This window comes from Lampris incognitus, chromosome 15 (assembly GCF_029633865.1).
Source record: "Lampris incognitus isolate fLamInc1 chromosome 15, fLamInc1.hap2, whole genome shotgun sequence".
Taxonomy (NCBI): Eukaryota; Metazoa; Chordata; class Actinopteri; order Lampriformes; family Lampridae; genus Lampris; species Lampris incognitus.
In genome coordinates this window covers 6,549,567-6,566,228 of record NC_079225.1, presented here as the reverse complement: position 1 = coordinate 6,566,228, position 16,662 = coordinate 6,549,567, and the positions used below count along the sequence as shown (strand labels likewise).

The window sequence follows — 16,662 nt, the reverse complement described above, 5'->3', positions numbered from 1 at the left end:
GTGGAATCCACGCCTCGAAGAATTGAGGCTGTTTTGAGAGCAAAGTGAGGCCTTAGTCTATTGTTCTTAATAAAGACTTCCTAATAAAGGGCTCAGTGAGTGTATATGTTTCAGTGAAGTGTAGCAGGGAGCAGATCTTGACAATAAGGAACTTGAATGTAGAAAAGTTTAAATCACATAAAGCTATAAAGAACTTGTAACTGGAGCTGGAAAGCTGCAGTAGCTTTGTGAAAATCATGAAACGCTACCTTTACATGGTCTTGCCATCTGATTAGAATTGATGGTTATGTTTATAACCTCCTTCATCTGGTCAACTGTCTGTTTATACAAATTGGACACTTTTCCCCTAGTTTTAAGTTAATCTGATTGCAACTCAGTAGAGATAAAACTAGAGGCAACATGTCAGGGAGAATCGCTGCTCTAGAACGTACCATAGAATGTACCATAGCAGCCACCGTCTTAGCTGAGCCCTGTTCTAACTTGCCGTAATTGGAAACGATAGTAAAAAAGACTTATGTTATCTTGTATTTTCCTACCAATACATACATACTTTTCTATTCAAAGTAATGAGTGGAAGATGACAGTACCTTTCTAGAATGAGCAAAAAACTGGAAGAATTTTGATTGGAATGTCTCCGAAAACCAAATATGCTTTCAAGCTTAGACAATTTGTCTTAAACGTTTATAATTATGTATTTATATTGAAAGCAGTTATGTTTTACATGTGTGCTTGAACTTAACATGTAAGAAGTCAATTAAAACAAGAAAAACAGTGCTTTTATTAATTCATGCTGTTTTAGTTTTTGTTTATGTTTGGTTTTTTTGTTTTGTTTTGGGTTTTTTCTTCTTGTTTTTTTTCTTTCTTTTTTTGGTCTTTTGTACTTTATCATTTGTATTTATGTTCCTTAAAGAAACTCAATAAAAACTTAAATAAAAAAACAAAAACAAACGAAAAACACACTTCACAAATAGAAATATGGCCAAAACGGGACGTGTAGGTAGCGTAGTGGTCTATTCCATTGCCTACCAACACGGGGATTGCTGGTTCGAATCCCTGTGTTACCTCTGGCTTGGTTGGGCGTCCCTACAGACGCAATTGGCCGTGTCTGCGGGTGGGAAGCCGGATGTGGGTGTGTGTCCTGGTTGCTGCACTAGCGCTTCCTCTGTTTGGTCGGGGCGCCTGTTGGGGAGGGGGGGGGCTGGGGGGAATAGCGTGATCCTCCCACGCGCTACGTCCCCCTGGTGAAACTCTTCATTGTCAGGTGAAAAGAAGCAGCTGGCGACTCCACATGTATGGGAGGAGACATGCGGTAGTCTGCAGCCCTCCCCGGATCGGCAGAGGGGGTGGAGCAGCAACTGGGATGGCTCGGAAGAGTGGGGTAATTGGCCGGATACAATTGGGGAGAAAATCCAAAAAAAAGAAAAAAGAAATATGGCCAAAACGAGAAAGTTGTGATTTCTTATGAAATGGCAGAAGGTTAATATTCTCACCACACTATCATTTAACCACATTAGAGCTGAAGGGGACTTGAGGCGTATGAGTGTCTGTTGCTGTTTAGTCTCATTTACCTCAGTCAGTTAGTCAGTCTCTTCTATGACTGACTTCCTTCTTCCACTGGACTCCAGGTCTGATTGATGTCCACGTTCACTTGCGGGAACCCGGTGCTACCCACAAGGAGGACTTTGCCTCTGGAACGGCAGCAGCCTTGGCAGGAGGGGTGACCATGGTGTGTGCCATGCCCAACACCGCTCCTGCCATCGTAGACCCCAACTGTCTCTCTATGGTCCAGAAGGTACAACTTCAAACAACATTCTTCCCTGTTTTTCATGCCGTATTAGTCTTAAATAGAGGAAAAGAAAACACAAATAATTATTTAACTTCACATTCTTAACATTCAGTTGTATTTAATGATATTTTATTTTAGATCTTTCCACTGAACATTTTAATCTCTATTTGTACAACAGTGTGTACTTCACAGGACTAATTTTGTAATATTTGAATATTTATTTCTTCTATCAGCTTCCTTAGATATGTTTCCCCCTGCATAAATGTGTGGTCTGGTATTTCCTCAGCTGGCGAAGGTGGGCTGTCGCTGCGACTATGCCCTGTATGTAGGTGCTGCTTCAGACAACGCAGCCATCCTGCCCTCGATAGCCAGCCAGGTGGCAGGCCTGAAGATGTACCTCAATGACACCTACTCCACCCTCAAGATGGACAATGTCTCCCTGTGGATGGAGGTAGGTTGGTAGAGAAGAGCTGAGGTCATTGTATTACATTTTAAATGTCAAAATGAAAATTTGGCACAAAAGATTTTTCAGATTTTGCTGCTTTTTACATGGAGCAGAAGCAGAAATCCAGAAACACGTCACTATTATCATGTTTGCACCGCACAAATCATGTTGGTTCCAAAAGGTTTAGCAGGTATAAGTTTAGTGTTGACAGCTGGCAGCTGGTGATTGTGATATATCCTGTCCTCTATGTCATATTCTTTTTTGCAGCACTTTGAGAAGTGGCCCAAACATATGCCTATCGTAGCCCATGCGGAGAAGCAGACGGTGGCTGCTGTTCTGATGGTAGCCCAGCTCTACCAGCGTTCTGTCCATATCTGCCATGTGGCTAAAAAAGAAGAGGTGAGACATGTGATGCCTGGGAGGGAGCCTGCCTTTCACGCAGCAGAGCTCTAAAGCTGACTGATCTATCAGCAAACACTGGACACTATGCTGACACAAGTATCCCACAGTGCGTTGCAATACTCCAAAATAATGCATTATGGTCTTAAAAACTCAACCGGCAGAATGATGGAACTGTTTCAATTACTTACCTTTAAACACTGGAAGACGTTTAGATGCAGCGTGTCATCATTAACCCGCAAAGACCTGAAAGGAAGTGGCATGGCTCTATGGCGAAGTAATATGTCCAAACAGCTGTTGTATTTTTGCACTTTTTACTCGTATACTAATAGTACGCTGGAAGACAGTACACGTATGTAGTGCACAGTATGTGATTTTGAACACAGCCATGGTGTTCCTAGGGTGTTGCTATAGTCAACCAGGTAGTTGCAAGGATGTTATGTGGTTGCCAGGGTGTTCTTAGCGTCTCCTAGTGGGTTGCTTTGTACTAGGTAATTGCCAGGGTGTTGCTAGGTAGTTGCTTTGGTCGATCAAATGGTTGCAAAGGCATTACTAAGTTGTTGCTAAGGTTTTGCTTGGTGGTTGCCGTGGTCTACTAGGTGGCACATTTGCACATGGCTGGAGGGGTGTTGCTAGGGTGTCCTAGGTGCTAGCTAGGGTCTTGTTAGAAGGTACGTACTAGGTGGTTGCGAGGGCATTTTTGTGTTGTTGCTGGGGTCTCGGGTGAATGGGGAGTACTAGTGGTAAGCTAGTGGTAAGAGAGATGAGTGTGTGAGGAGATGGGAGTGGAGATGGTCAGTGTTGTGATGTAGTAATTAAGTTTAATGCAACTTTAAAAGCAAAAGCACATTGACCACATTTTAAAAAGTTCAAAATATTGACCAAGCAGGAATTAGGTTTGAGTTGAGTTATACCAACAAACAAAAGAAACTCTATCGGGTCCGATATCAAGCCCATCCCCCGGTTCAGGGATGGGATGGTCGTTCCCTCTTCACATAGATGGCCTCTTTGACTCCCCGTTCAAACCAGCATTCCTCCCTATCAAGGATGGTCACATCCTCATCCCTGAAAGAGTGGCCACTGGCCTGTAGATGATGTGGACTGTGGAGTCCTGGTCTGTAGATGGTGTAGACTGGAGTCCTGGTCTGTAGATGGTGTAGACTGTGGAGTCCTGGTCTGTAGATGGTGTAGACTGTGGAGTCCTGGTCTGCAGATGGTGTAGACTGGAGTCCTGGTCTGTAGATGGTGTAGACTGTGGAGTCCTGGCCTGTAGATGGTGTAGACTGTGGAGTCCTGGTCTGTAGAGGGTGTAGACTGTGGAATCCTGGCCTGTAGATGGTGTAGACTGTGGAGTCCTGGTCTGTAGATGGTGTAGACTGTGGAGTCCTGGCCTGACTGGCCTTAGAAAATATAACAATCACAGGACAACATTTCTTTCCTTGACATGGTGTTAGTTCAGAGAAATCTATCTGCAGGTGATCAAATGGTTGGTCAGAGGGAGGGGGGCTTGAGTCTTTTGTCGTTTGCCCTATTGTGGCATTATTTTTTAAAACAACTTAAGAAGCATTTTTCCCCATAGGGTTAATGGTTGTGTCAGGAAGGGCATCCGATGTAAAATTTTGCCAAATCAGTATGTGGATTAACAAGACCATACCGCATCGGACAAGGCCTGGGTTAACAACGGTCAGTATTGGGGCTGTACTCTCACAGTGTACCAATGGAAACTGTAAAAGCCACTCTGGCGACCACTGAGAAACAGGGGATAAACCGAAAGAAGAAGAAATATTTTTTATGAATAACTTTGGGAATAATTTGTGAAGCCTCTCGGAAACCAGTGTTTGTTTACTGCGTTCACATGGTCATTCCCATGTGTTAGTTTTACATAGCAAGGAAAGAAATAGGAGCCAGTTGAGGTGGTTCGGGCACCTGATTAGGATGCCTCCTGGGCGCCTTCCTGTGGAGGTTTTCTGGGCACGGCCAACTGGGAGGAGACCCCGGGGTAGACCCAGAACTCGCTGGAGGGACTACATGTTCAATCTGGCCTGGGAACGCCTTGGGATCCCCCAGGACGAGCCGGAGGGCGTTGCTGGGATGTCTGGAGTGCCCTACTTAGCTTGCTGCCACCGCGACCCGACCCCGGAGAAGCGGCTGATGATGAGAGAGGGAAACAAATACTGGCAAGAATGTTCATCCCCAGTCTGCCGTACATATGTTATTTACATATGTGCATGTAGCCTTTGCTTTCACTCTGTTGCTTTCTAATCAACACAGATGTCATAAAACCTCCTTCTCTGTCCACAGTCTGTGAGAATGCTCTGTCTGGGTCAGGCAGTCCTAAAGTAGGCGTGGTAGCCAAAGTCTGTTTAAAGTTGAGTAAGAGCTGCATCAGCAGCCTCCGTCTACATCACATTATTAGTTGGTTTTAGTCCATGGCATTGCATAATAGATAATAGTGGAGCCTCCAGGGATGCATTTTCACGGAACCACTGTCTACCGTAGCCTGTCATCCCTAAAAATGACATTAATTGCCTCTAAGTGAAAGTCTGTATGCATGCTCAATAATCCAGGTAAGGAAATGAACAGAAAGTTGAATCAGTTCCTCTGGACACAACAAGAAATGTTTAATCCCTCGTCTAAGTGACCACTTCAGTCTCAACTGGCTGCAGGTGTCCCCACCCTTATAAACAATACACTGGCTGCAGGTGTCCCCACCCTTATAAACAATACACTGACTGCAGGTGTCCCCACCCTTATAAACAATACACTGACTGCAGGTGTCCCCACCCTTATAAACAATACACTGACTGCAGGTGTCCCCACCCTTATAAACAATACACTGACTTCAGGTGTCCCCACCCTTATAAACAATACACTGGCTGCAGGTGTTCCCACCCTTATAAACAATACACTGACTTCAGGTGTCCCCACCCTTATAAACAATACACTGACTGCAGGTGTCCCCACCCTTATAAACAATACACTAACTGCAGGTGTCCCCACCCTTATAAACAATACACTGGCTGCAGGTGTCCCCACCCTTATAAACAATACACTGACTTCAGGTGTCCCCACCCTTACAAACAATACACTGACTGCAGGTGTCCCACCCTTATACAAACCCCAATTCCAATGAAGTTGGGACGTTGTTTAAAACGTTAATAAAAACTGAATACAATGATTAGCAAATCCTTTTCCACCTATATTCAATTGAATACACTACAAAGACAAGATATTTGAACTGATAAACTTTATTGTTTTTTTGCAAATATTCCCTCATTTTGAATTTGATGCCTGCAACACGTTCCAAAGAAGCTGGGACAGGGGCATGTTCACCAATGTGTTACTCCACCTTTCCTTTTAACAACACTCAATAAGCGTTTGGGAACTGAGGACACTACTTGTTGAAGCTTTGTAGGTGGAATTCTTTCCCATTCTTGCTTGATGTACGACTTCAGTTGCTCAACAGTCCGGGGTCTCCGTTGTCGTATTGTGTGCTTCATAATGCGCCACACATGTTCAATGGGGGACAGGTCTGGACTGCAGGCAGGCCAGTCCAGTACCTGCACTCTTTTACTACGAAGCCCCGCTGGTGGAACATGTGCAGAATGTGGCTTGGCATTGTCTTACTGAAATAAGCAGGGACGTCCCTGAAAAAGACGTCGCTTGGATGGCAGCATACGTGTGTTGATCCAAAACCTGTATGGACCTTTCAGCATTAATGGTGCCTTCACAGATATGCAAGTTACCCATGATGCCATGGGCCCTAACACCCCCCATACCATCACAGATGCTGGCTTTTGGACTTTGTGCTGATAACAATCTGGATGGTCCTTTTCCTCTTTAGCCTGGAGGACACGACGTCCATGATTTCCAAAAACAATGTGAAATGTGGACTCGTCAGACCACAGCACACTTGTCCACTTTGGGTCAGTCCATCTCAGATGAGCTCGGGCCCAGAGAAGCCGGCGGTGTTTCTGGGTGGTGTTGATATCTGGCTTTGGCTTTGCATGGTAGAGTTTTAACTTGCACTTGTAGATGTAGCGACCAACTGTGTTAACTGATGATGGTTTTCCCAAGTGCTCCTGAGCCCACGTGGTAATATCCTTTACACAATGATGCCGGTTTTTAATGCAGTGCCGCCTGAGGGGTCGAAGGTCACGGGCATTCAATGTTGGTTTTGGGCCTTGCCGCTTACGTCCAGAGATTTCTCCGGATTCTCTGAATCTTGTGGTGATATTATGGACTGGAGATGATGAAATCCCTAAACTCCTTGCAGTTGTACTTTGAGAAACGTTGTTCTTAAACTGTTGGACTATTGGCTCATGCAGTTGTTCACAAAGTGGTGAACCTCGCCCCATCCTTGCTTGTGAACGATTGAGCCTTTCCGGGATTACTCCTTGTATACCCAGTCATGACACTCACCTGTTTCCAGTTAACCTGTTCACCTGTGGAATGTTCCAGACAGGTGTTTTTAGAGCATTCCTCAACTTTCCCAGTCTTTTGTTGCCCCCTGTCCCAGCTTCTTTGGAACGTGTTGCAGGCATCACATTCAAAATATAAACAATACAGTGACTGCAGGTGTCCCCACCCTTATAAACAATACAGTGACTGCAGGTGTCCCACCCTTATAAACAATACGGTGACTGCAGGTGTTCCCACCCTTATAAACAATACGGTGACTGCACGTGTCCCCACCCTTATAAGCAATACAGTGACTGCAGGTGTCCCCACCCTTATAAACAATACAGTGACTGCAGGTGTCTCCACCCTTATAAACAATACAGTGACTGCAGGTGTCCCCACCCTTATAAACAATACAGTGGCATAACGACTGAAAACAACAATCGGTTTCATATGCAAATTACCATGGCCATTAACTGGAGTTTCAAGAGGGTTGGGGAGTAGTTCACAAACTGCAGCTGCTTAACCTCACTCCTCAACACCTTCTAAGCCCCCCCCTCCCCCATGCTGCTCTCAGCTCATTGCTTGCATGGCCCTGCAGGTCCAATTTGCATGGACTCTTGACCGCCAGGTGCGACTTGCATGGGAGGCCTGGACCCCGTTAATACCCGCCTGCAGGTCTAGTTATTATTATTATTATTATTATTATTATTATCATTATTCAATTGGTAAATGTGGTACTGCAGCATACACCATAGAATACTGCACATGTCAGACACCAGAAATGACACAGCAGGTGGCACTGTAATCAAGGTAAGTGTTTTAGCTAGTAACGCCCACCATCCTCTGGGACACGCCCATCCACACTGACAGAGAGATAAAAGCCAACAAGTCCGACATCGTTATCAAGGACAGGAAGCAAAAGAGGTGCATGCTCATCGACATGGCAACACCATCTGAAAAAACACCTCAGTGAACGTCAAAGAGAAGCTGACCAAGTACAGAGACCTGGAGACTGAAGTCAACAGGATGTGGGGAATGAAGACCGAAACAACACCAGTGGTCATCAGAGCTCTAGGACTCATGAAGAAGGGAAGGGAAAAGTTCACCAAGCGTATCCCACATCAACATCTGTGCAGTCCAGAAGATCGCCCTACTCGGAAAAGCCCACATATTACGACGAGTACTGTCAATCAAGTGACATGTAAAGCGCTTTGAGTGGCTGTTGCAGCTAGAAAAGCGCTATATAAAATGCAGCTTGATTGATTGATCTGCCCTATAGTACCTCAGGTCCATAGTTTGGACCCAGCTCTACAGGATGTAAAACAGGAAACGTGAAAGAAATAATAATAATATTATTATTATTATTAATAATATTCTGAGTATAATTCATGAGTGAATGGAAAAGTTCACCAATCTTATCCCAGGAAACATCAACATCAGTGCAGTCCAGAAGATCGCCCTACTCAGAACAGCCCACATATTACGACGAGTACTGTCAATCAAGGGACATCTACCCTATAGTTCCTCAGGTCCATAGTTTGGACCCAGCTCTACAGTATGTAAAACAGGAAACGTGAAAGAAATAATAATAATAATAATAATAATAGTAGCAGTAATAATCATAATAATAGTGAGAGGAACATGAGTGTACTGGCTTTCAGTTTGCCCAGTAATAATGATAATATAGGAAAAACAAATAGAATGTTGTATATCTACCCTACACATGACTGTCACTGTCCTTGCTAGTAAATTGTACTTAATGTCAAAGTTTTTCTTGTTGCCTCTTCAGATTCTCGTCATCCGTGCTGCCAAGCAGAAAGGCATCCAGGTGACATGTGAAGTAGCACCCCACCACCTCTTCCTGTGTGAGGACAATGTCACGGCCATTGGGGATGGGTGGGCACAGGTTCGACCTATGCTCGGGACGAGGGAAGACATGGAAGGCCTCTGGGAGAACCTGGACATCATTGACTGCTTTGCTACAGACCATGGTCAGCAGTCAGCTCATCATACTGTTGTTTCCATCTCAGCTGACCACTACAGACGTGGCCTGAGTATTCTGTCAGTTGAAGACCGCTTTAGGAGAAGTTTTGAATGGTGTGAACGGTTGCTGTATTGATATTGTGCCGCCCAGCAACATTTCCTGGGTATTCTGGCTTCACCAGGAAGGGCTCATGCAGCCTTACAGTGGAGTATGAGTCAACTACCGAGCTGTGTTTTTACTCCTTAGTCACTGCAAACTAGCAAAATGTTTCCTTCAGGTACTGTTTATTTATTTAAGAATGTCCCAAAACACTGATAAAGTCTCCAGACCTTAACCCCACTGAACATCCAATGGAAAATTGGAAAAGGAAAAAAGTGGGAGAAGATCACAGTACAACCTCTGGAACACATTAAGAGTGGTGGAATAATTTGATTTTCAAATTCTGCATAAATCTGCAGTGTTTTCCAGTGATTTTACAAGACGTAGTTGAGGCAAACAGTGGACGTCCCAAATATTAGGATGTCTTGGCTTTCTGTTAATATTGATAAAATGTTTTGACTTGTGGTAGTAAAAAAGAGGTATCTTGCTGCCACCCGGACAAAAAAACAAATCTTGGGGCATCTGGGTAGCGTAGTAGTCTATTCCATTGCCTACCAACACGGGGATCACCAGTTCGAGTCCCCATGTTACCTCCGGCTTGGTTGGGTGTCCCTACAGACACAATTGGCCATGAAGACATGCCCAATTGTGGGAAGCCAGATGTGGGTATGTGTCCTGGTCGCTACACTAGCGCCTCCTCTGGTCAGTTGGGGCGCCTGTTCAGGTAGGGGGGACTGGGGGGAATAGTGTGATCCTCCCACGTGCTACGTCCCCCTGGTGAAACTCCTCACTGTCAGGTGAAAAGAAGCGGCTGGTGACTCCACGTGTATGGGAGGAGGCATGTGGTAGTCTGCAGCCCTCCCAGGATCAGCAGAGGGGGTGCAGCAGAGACCCGGGACGGCTCAGAAGAGTGGGGTAATTGGACAGGTACAACTGGGGAGAAATTAAACAAAAAACAAATATTGGTAGTAGACTCAGATGTGGGCCTCATTGTACATGGGAAAATTGAAAACAGTTAATTTAATGGGTGGTTCTCGATCCGGCGCTGTCTGTCAGGTAGTTGTTCCTGGTCTCAGACCTCCCTGATTGGAGACTGGAATAACTGGAACAACAGGTGAATGTTCTGAACTGCCTGACAGGATGGGATTTAGAAGCTCTAACCTTGTTGGTCTCTCTTTCCTTGGTGTGTGTGATGTTGTTGTGTCATAAGTCAGACCGTATGTGTTATCAGGCTTTCATCTGCAGTGAGATAACAAGAGAAAAGGAATCAGACTGGTTTGGTTAAGAGCCAGACTAAATAGTCATATCCTTAGCTATCCAACTGAGCGTTTCTTCTGTCCTACATTCAACTGTGTTTCAGCGCCCCACGCTGTAGAGGAGAAGCGCAGTGAGAAGCCCCCTCCGGGCTACCCAGGCCTAGAGACCATGTTGCCACTGCTGCTGACAGCCGTCAGCGATGGTCGACTCACCTTGGAGGACATCATCAGGCGCCTCTATGACAATCCACGCAGGATCTTCAGTCTGCCTGCTCAGGACAATACTTATGTGGAGGTGCGGTGAGAAGCTCTGCACACGCACACTCTTATTAGTATATTATTATAATAATATAATAATTACATTATATATAAATTATATTATATATAATCATAATTATATAATTGTACAATAATGATTATTATATAATAATTATTATAATATAATATATATTATTTTATATAATATATATTATAATATAGATTTATAATTATTATTAGAACTATAATTATAATATAATTATTAATATAGAATTATAATTAATTAATTATCATCATTATTGTTATATTATAATAACTACATTATATATATACATTAATTAAATTATATATGAATTATATTCATATAGAATTATAATATACTTTTATATAACTATGATTTACATAGTAATAATAATTATTATAGTTATAATTTTACTTAATTATATTAATATTATTATAACGTATTATATTAAAGAAGGTTGAATCAGTTCATCTGGACACAACGTGTACTGACAGATACATTTCATCAGTCATCTAAGCCAGTGAGGAGGTCATTTAGATGAGACGTATCTGTCCGTAATCATCGTTGTGTCCGGATGAACTGATTCACCCTTCAGTGATTTTCTCGCCTGGATTAGTGAGCATGCATCAAGACACACACTCTAATAGATTGCAGCCATAGATTTTTTTCTTTCTCACTTTTTGTTTGTCTTTGAACATAGAACTTTCCATTAAAATTGAATGAACGATGATTTCTTTCTGACTGTGCTCATGTCGTAGATTATAGTTTTGTTTTCTATCTCAAACAAAGTTGTCGTCCAGTAGGAGTGTAACAGGATGAGACCCTCATTTTATATATTTAATCAAAACACACATTTCTCTCCGTGTGTGCCTGCAGGTGGACCTGGAGCAGGAATGGGTTATTCCACAGGCCATGCAGTTCACCAAGTCCAAGTGGACACCCTTCCAGGGCATGAGGGTGAAGGGCAAGGTGCGGCGGGTGGTTCTTCGAGGAGAAGTGGCCTACATTGATGGCCAGGTAAGCACATATTTTCTCCATGTACAACCATTTATCTGGGTCCTTACGGAGCTTTAGTAGCTTCTGTGACCCACGGGTTAGAATGGTGTTGGCTTGGATTGGTTTCAGACAAAATGGAAATATGGTTTCTTCTCCTCTCTCCCACCCCCAGGTTTTAGTGCCTCCAGGTTATGGAGAGGATGTGAAGACATGGCCGGCTGCCATCTCTGTGCCCACCTCTGAACCTGTTAAAGACATCACTCTGGTACAGTCACACAAATAGCATGTTACTGATGTATGCCAGCCTGACATCAGGGACTGACCTGGTGTCCATCGTTTCTGAGTGAAATTGATTATCTCTGATTTTTAATGCAGATGCAATTCCCACGACCAGTTTCTAGATGATTCAGTGAAGGATTGTCAGGCAGTGCCTCTCCATGCTGTACTATTGATGTAGTATGAAAACCAGTCGAGAGGAAATGGCGTTCTAAAAATAAATATGAAGACTGGTTATTTGGCTATTGAAGACATGAATCATCACTTATTAGTTGCTTGTAATTGTTTTCTGCTGATCTATATCACGTGAATTTTGCTTTTTTTCCTGGGTGTGTTTGTATACTGTTGGAATCAGACTCCAGAGCGGCTCCGTCCATCCCCTCCTCGTGAGGGGGTTGTTCGTACCCGTGCCGCCAGCCCACGCCGCCTGGTAGGGGAAGGCCGCTTCATTCTGCCACCCCGCGTGCACCGCTCTTCTGACCCTGGCTTGCCCCCAGGTACTAGATAACCATCATACACCCCACAGTTCTTCCCCCTCACCACCCAGTTTTCATCATTAAACAGCAGCATTATTTGTTATCAACTGGAGGCAGTTAAAGTGCTACAAATCTCTAGGGTTTGTGCATAAAGGAGCACAACAGATGAAAAACACCATGAATGAACCCCTTCAGTGGAGTATAGTGACCTGGGTAGAGTGACCTTTCTGGTTCTTTCAAACAATGAAATGTGAAACCATTTCAACATGTACTTTATTTCCTTGGTTTCAAATGTAACTATCCATTTCTTAACAATGCCTCCATGTTGTTTTATTAAAGACAGTAAAACCATATTGAAACTAGACGATGGTGTCTTCTCCTAACCCTGTGCCCTGTGCTCTTCGACCTTCTGAACAGCAGAGGAGACCAAGGAGAGAGCCTGGAGGGGAGCAATCGATGAAGGTTTGCTGAAGCTTTGTAGCGAAGTAACTTTTATAATACTGATACGTTCTTTGAATATGAATTTATATAGGTGTTAGATCAACATCTACAAGTAATTTCAACAGGGGGAAATCTCCATTTAAAGGCCGTTTTAATGTTGTTAGGTAGGCTGGCCAGAGTGGATGGTTTTCTCAGCGGTATTTTGTATCATAACAACGTTGTTGGTATTTGCTGAACACTGTCAGTACTGAGACCTAGTTATAAAGTGTGCATACATTACTGCTCAGCCCCTTATGTTTGAAAATAGGTTAAATGCATAAACCTGCACAGTGATGCCTCCAACGTGCTGATCACCAATCAAAGGCAATTGAAAAGAGTTGGCGTCATTAAGCAGCCATGGTATGTTGCTTACTAGTATTGCAGTGCAGAAAGGTCATCAACCCCCTCTAGTGGTTAAAGGTAGTAATGTCAATTATCAGCAGTGTAAGGTTGAATCACCTGCAGTAGGAGGACAATCCTACTTGCTGAGCTCTGAGGTGGTTCCACCCACTCTGATGCTAGCTCATCTGAGCTCAGTGTGGAAGCTCTGAGATGGTTCCACCCACTCTGATGCTGGCTCATCCAAGCTCAGTGTGGAAGCTCTGAGATGGTTCCACCCACTCTGATGCTAGCTCATCTGAGCTCAGTGTGGAAGCTCTGAGATGGTTCCACCCACTCTGATGCTGGCTCATCCAAGCTCAGTGTGGAAGCTCTGAGATGGTTCCACCCACTCTGATGCTAGCTCATCTGAGCTTGTGTGGAAGCTCTGAGATGGTCCACTCACTCTGATGCTAGCTCATCCGAGCTCAGTGTGGAAGCTCTGAGATGGTTCCACTCACTGATGCTAGCTCATCCGAGCTCAGTGTGGAAGCTCTGAGATGGTTCCACCCACTCTGATGCTAGCTCATCTGAGCTCAGTGTGGAAGCTCTGAGATGGTTCCACCCACTCTGATGCTAGCTCATCTGAGTTTGTGTGGAAGCTCTGAGATGGTTCCACTCACTCTGATGCTAGCTCACCCGAGCTCAGTGTGGATGCTCTGAGATGGTTCCACCTACTCTGACGCTAACTCATCCAAGCTCAGTGTGGAAGCTCTTGAGGTGGCACTGCTGAGCTATGTACTCACTCTGACTGGAGTCAACTGGGGTTAGCTGATCCTCTCACCATATCATTTGATATGGTAGAGATGGGCAGAATTAGCACAGGAGCATTAGCTCTCTCTTGTGAGTTTTCTTTGAGTCTCTATCGGACACACTTCATATCCTCACAAGATGGCCACTGGTTTAGAGAAATACACACGTTGTGATGGCACTGGTGTTTCAAGTGGTCATGTGTAAATGCTTGTCATGAGGGTGGAAGTGGGAGAATCAGCTAATACCAGCTGATATGGTGGAACCAGGACTGGGCAGAACTGGTGCAGAGCTCGGCAGAGCTTTCATTCACCTCAGTGTAGGTAGGTCTGAGGTGGGTGGCGCTACCTTGGTGCTCTGCGAGGGGGGCAGTTGTCAAAGTGGTGCCTTTTTCTCACTGGTGTTGAGTGACAAATCTATTGTTAGTCCTTTTCTGTGAGAAGTTGGTACATAAACAATATTTTTTGGTTATTTTTCTGGTAGTTAATATAGTCAGTGCAGCCTTATCAGTGTTTAAATTTCAAATGAGATGAATACTTATTTTCTTAGTTGTGAGTCTCAATTTTTAAGGTGCATCATATGCTTAGAGAGGTGCTGTGCTGTGCAAAGGTTAATGGGTTAACTGACCAGTGTGAACTTCTCTCCACTTTAGAGTTTGTTGTCCCTGCGTGCGGTGGAGATGGCTACAGCCACCCTCCTCCCCTGTCCAGGCTTCTGTCCCCCCAGGCCCTTCCAGGCCAGTCTTCTGCTGTCTCCCATTTCCAGACCTCCCCGTTACTGCACCCACTGGTGGGCCAGCACATACACTCTGTCAGGCAGTTCAGCAAGGAGCAGGTACACAAGCACACACACAACCTGACATAACCACCTGGAGGAGCAGTACTTCATGGTTTTCTGTTTTTGTGTATAATTATGTGCTTGTGCATAATTACGTGTTTGTGTATAATTATGTGTTTGTGTATAACTATTTCAGATCTCCCACCTGTTCAACGTTGCCCACACTCTGCGACTGATGGCGCAGAAGGAGCGCAGCCTGGACATACTGAAGGTTGGTTATATTTTAAGTGTGCTTGTGTTTATTTATGATGACGTGTGCAGAAGTCTGTCTGCGTTCTTCTCATAAGTCTGTGTGTCTCCAAAACCCACACATGCCCTACTTTGTGGATTTTCGACACACTTCTCCCAAAATGTTCAAGCTACAGAGATGTGAGATATATCAAATCGAGCGGCTCGGTCCTTTTCGGGTTGCTCTTACACCGTGGAACCATTAGACTGACAGCTTTCACATAATTTGCGTTATAGAGGTGAGATTTGGTCCCAGGGGTTTCCAGCGGGGGTTTCCAGCGGGGATCTAGAGTGCCGTGGAGGGAAATTTGGGACTGTGAAAAGGTTTCCATCTCGCCGCTGTTCATGCAGTTTTGCACACACTTACACAAGCTATACATGAAAACGTAGGAAAACTTCCTGAGCCGCTCACACCCTGGACCTAGTACTAGTAGTTATACCAGTATTAATAGTTATGTATTATTGTACTGGACCTAGTACTAATAGTTATACCAGTATTAATAGTTATGTATTATTGTACTGGACCTAGTATTAATAGTTATACCAGTATTAAGTTATGTATCAATACTAGTATAAATAGTTATGTATTATTGTACTGGAGCTAGTATTAGTAGTTATGTATTAATACTAGTATTATTAGTTATGTATAATTGTACTGGACCTAGTATTAGTAGTTATGTATTAATACTGTTATTAATAGTTATGTATTAATACTAGTATTAATAGTTATGTATTAGCACTAACATTAATGGTTATGCATTAATACTAGTATTAGTACATAGCTATTAATACTAGGGGTAATAGTTATGTTATTAACACTAGTATTAATAGTTATGTATTAATACTAGTATTAATGCACAACTATTAATATTAGTATTAATACATAACTAATAATAGTAGTATTATACATATGTAGTAATACTAGAATTAGTAGTTATGGAGATGGGAGGATGTGTTGGGAAGCAGTGCAGCTACTGACACAGTCATTACAACACCAACATTGCTACACTCAGTGTTTGAACATCTCCATCTTTCCACCGCTGCACCATCCTTCATTCTCACCTGGTGCGGACATGTTATAAATCACCCAGCATTGAGACACATTATAAGTCACCCTCTGTAGACCCATTATAAATCACATGTTATAAATCACCAGTGTGGACACGTTATAAATCACCCAGTATGGACATGTTATCAATCATCAGTGTGGACACGTTATAAATCACCAGTGTACACATGTTATAAATCACCAGTGTGGACATGTTATAAATCACCAGTGTGGACACGTTATAAATCACCAGTGTGGACACGTTATAAATCATCCAGTGTGGACATGTTATAAATCACCAGTGTGGACACGTTATAAATCACCAGTGTGGACACGTTATAAATCACCCAGTGTGGACACGTTATAAATCACCCAGTGTGGACATGTTATAAATCACCAGTGTGGACACGTTATAAATCACCAGTGTGGACACATTATAAATCACCAGTGTGGACACATTATAAATCACCAGTGTGGACACGTTATAAATCATCCAGTGTGGACATGTTATAAATCATCCAGTGTGGACATGTTATAAAT

General features: G+C 43.6%; 1 protein-coding gene across 1 annotated transcript in view; it reads left to right on the top strand.

Annotated features, from left to right (window-relative positions):
- The window catches only part of cad (carbamoyl-phosphate synthetase 2, aspartate transcarbamylase, and dihydroorotase), a 141,585-nt gene that overhangs the window by 115,107 nt on the left and 9,816 nt on the right, over window positions 1-16,662 (top strand). Inside the window, exons 29-39 of the mRNA XM_056295188.1 lie at window positions 1,626-1,792; window positions 2,073-2,237; window positions 2,499-2,630; window positions 8,824-9,025; window positions 10,478-10,668; window positions 11,530-11,670; window positions 11,822-11,914; window positions 12,281-12,422; window positions 12,819-12,863; window positions 14,662-14,843; window positions 14,983-15,057. Coding sequence (XP_056151163.1) covers window positions 1,626-1,792; window positions 2,073-2,237; window positions 2,499-2,630; window positions 8,824-9,025; window positions 10,478-10,668; window positions 11,530-11,670; window positions 11,822-11,914; window positions 12,281-12,422; window positions 12,819-12,863; window positions 14,662-14,843; window positions 14,983-15,057 — 1,535 coding nt within the window. The remainder of the gene's footprint in view (window positions 1-1,625; window positions 1,793-2,072; window positions 2,238-2,498; window positions 2,631-8,823; window positions 9,026-10,477; window positions 10,669-11,529; window positions 11,671-11,821; window positions 11,915-12,280; window positions 12,423-12,818; window positions 12,864-14,661; window positions 14,844-14,982; window positions 15,058-16,662) is intronic.